The sequence below is a fragment of the Limulus polyphemus genome, unplaced genomic scaffold (genome assembly GCF_000517525.1).
Source record: "Limulus polyphemus unplaced genomic scaffold, Limulus_polyphemus-2.1.2 Scaffold1662, whole genome shotgun sequence".
NCBI lineage: Eukaryota > Metazoa > Arthropoda > Merostomata > Xiphosura > Limulidae > Limulus > Limulus polyphemus.
In genome coordinates this window covers 191148-194053 of record NW_013667272.1, presented here as the reverse complement: position 1 = coordinate 194053, position 2906 = coordinate 191148, and the positions used below count along the sequence as shown (strand labels likewise).

At 30.8% G+C, this 2906-nt stretch overlaps 1 protein-coding gene across 1 annotated transcript in view; it reads right to left on the bottom strand.

Moving 5' to 3' along the window:
* The window catches only part of LOC106464475 (importin-5-like), a 55284-nt gene that overhangs the window by 22777 nt on the left and 29601 nt on the right, over positions 1-2906 (bottom strand). Inside the window, exon 8 of the mRNA XM_013924618.2 lies at positions 479-603. Within this exon, the coding sequence (XP_013780072.1) occupies positions 479-603 (125 nt within the window). The remainder of the gene's footprint in view (positions 1-478; positions 604-2906) is intronic.

Here is a 2906-nt window from a genome sequence, read left to right as displayed (position 1 = left end):
CTAGAGTTAGGAATAAAATGTTAATATTATAAATACTGAAAATCAAAGAAGAGAGTTCAATATATAAAAAATCATTAAACTTGGTTTTATTATACATTTAATCAAATTACTGTTTTTAAACAAGTATCAATATTCAATCAAATCACATTAAGAAACATTATTGTACTGTAATACACCCTTGAGTGTTCTACACTTGTTTACAAACAAACGTATGATAAAAATATTTTTAGCTTAAAGCACATGTAAAAATCAAATGACAAAAATTAGTGGTTTTTCTTTATTTCAGAAAGAAATGTAGAGTCTAATAGTTTTAATGTACAAATTAATTTAGAGAAAAGTCATAATAAAAACCCATTTTATAATATTTTACAAAATTTGTCATTTTATTTAACACAGAAAATAGCTAGTGTTAGAATCAATCTACAGACCCATTGACTATAGACTAGCTATGTTGTATCCAACAAAATAATGAGCCTACCGGATCCTGAAGATATGGAAGAATGCCATCAACTATCTCTGGTAAAGATGCCTCCATGTGGCGATGACAACCCTCCCCCACAGCTGCTATTGCCATTAGTCCTGCATACCGATGCTTCCAATCTGCTGTATTAAACCATAAGATAACAGCTCTTTGATATTCAAATATACTGTTTTTATTGTCAAAACACCTTGATATTTTATAGTATTTTTGGTGTATTATATCCAAAAGTTGATGAGTTAGAATTGTTCTATCTTTCATATTCATTTTTGGTGAATAGCAAAACCAAATTAAAAGTAGGCCTTATGATTTATGGATACAGCCATGTATTTCTTACCGCTCTCTTCCTTTTCTTATAGGAGAAATACTAAATTACCAATGTCATCCATATGTGGACTGTAGTGACTTTCGAAACATTTTTCTGAACTATTGTGATATCATCAACCATCAATACTGCAATTAATTCTACTAATTATTGTTGGGGTCCACTATGTATTTTACATAGAAAATAAGCAATTTCACATATTTTTGGGTCAGTTCTTTAAACTGAGCATTGTAACAGTCAAAAACATAAAATTGCTCAATATGTGAATCCACATGAAGTAAATGGTAGGAAAACATTTCAGTTTATTTATTGTTGGTTAAAAAATATCCATAACTCTGTATTTAACTTTATGAGACACTATAATTCCTTCAATGTATATAAAATTATCCGTTAATTATGACTACATGTTATTCCAAATTATACTATAACTTTCTGGGCATAAATTAAGGTTACAACTTAAGAATTTATGAATAAGGTAAGCCTTTAATAGTCTTAATTACAAAGGGTTAATTGGTTTGGTTTTTGTTAAGCACAAAGTTACACAATGGGCTATCTGTGCTCTACCTACTACAGGTAGCAAAGAATTAATAATAGTTTATAACAATTTGCATATGCTAATGTAAGGGCATATTGCTACAGATGTAAGCTATGGGTTCATGGCATTACACATTTGTTGTTCAACACCACCACCACAGAGTAGCCCTGTGTTTAAAGGAATATGTCACAGTCTTTCAGAAGAAAGATGTTCCTATTGCAGGATTGTTAAAGGCTGCAGAGCCAAATGACACCTTTTAAAGTAGCAAGCATTCACGGTTCTCTATGACTGAAGAAAAAAACACAGCAGAGTATTTAGGACAGCAACTGACTCGAAAATCACACATGAAGCCAATCCAAAACAATGTCCTCATCTGCAAAATGAAGGTTACTGTTATGAAAGAGAAGTCTGTGAACAAATACATCACTGAAATAAAATTGGGTATATTTATAATGGACTTTAGTGCTTTTGGACTGCTTAAAGGTAATTTTGGAATATGAAGTCCATGTGTAGTGGGAGCCTGTATAGTCAAGACTGCCTTTAATACCCTTCGGTGAAACTTATTGCAGCAAAAAACTGTGTTGGTGAGCAACAGTGCATAATCATGGCATTATCAATGATAGACCAAGTAGTTTCAAGAGTTGTACAGACCTGGAAAAGCATGCTTATACACTCAAGGTTGATAATGATATAAGATGGCAAACTAAAGCTCTAGAAGTAATACACAGACACTGCTTCTAGGGTACCAATTCTAAAAAACTTAGTGCACTTTACAACAAACAAAATTTCAAGACTTTTAAGTATGAATAACTTCTTTTTTGTTGTTTTTTTGTAACTATCTCATCCCCATTGACAAATAGTTGACCTTTACTCTAACCTGGATTCTTTGTGGCAGGGTAAAATGGTTATGGTTGTGATGTTTTATTATTATTTTTGCTATAAATTATTTTTAGTTCACACACACACACACACACACACATATATATATATATATACAATATTTGAAACAAATTTCCATAATTCTAAGGAAACTAAGTATTGTATCTTATTTTTTTCTTATGATGAAGACAGTTCACATTCATGTGGTATCCATTTCTCTTGATCCTTTTGATGTACATGAACAAAAATAAGTTTTGTTTTCTAAGGACATGCTATGTGATATGTGGACTTATCTATCAGTTTGTAATATTTACACAAGAACTGAATGTCAGTTAATATGCATCCAATTGTAAATAAAATAGGGACAACATGCAGAGTTCACAATTTAGTAAAGGGCATGTGTGATATAATCATGTTATTAGTCTGAGTTCCACGTGTATTTAATTTATATTACATGTACCAATAATTTTTGATAGTTCATTAAAATATATTTGCTCATTAACAATCCATTTTTGTTTAAGAAATTGTTGGATATACAAGACTGTTTAGTTTAAACCGATGACCACCGACTTCTATCTTTCTGAGTAGCCAATGCAAGTCTTGCTATTTTTCATTCCAACAATAAAACTAGTGGATGAAACTGTTTGAAACTTCATAAGAACTTTCATAAATGTATATAGTTTAACTTA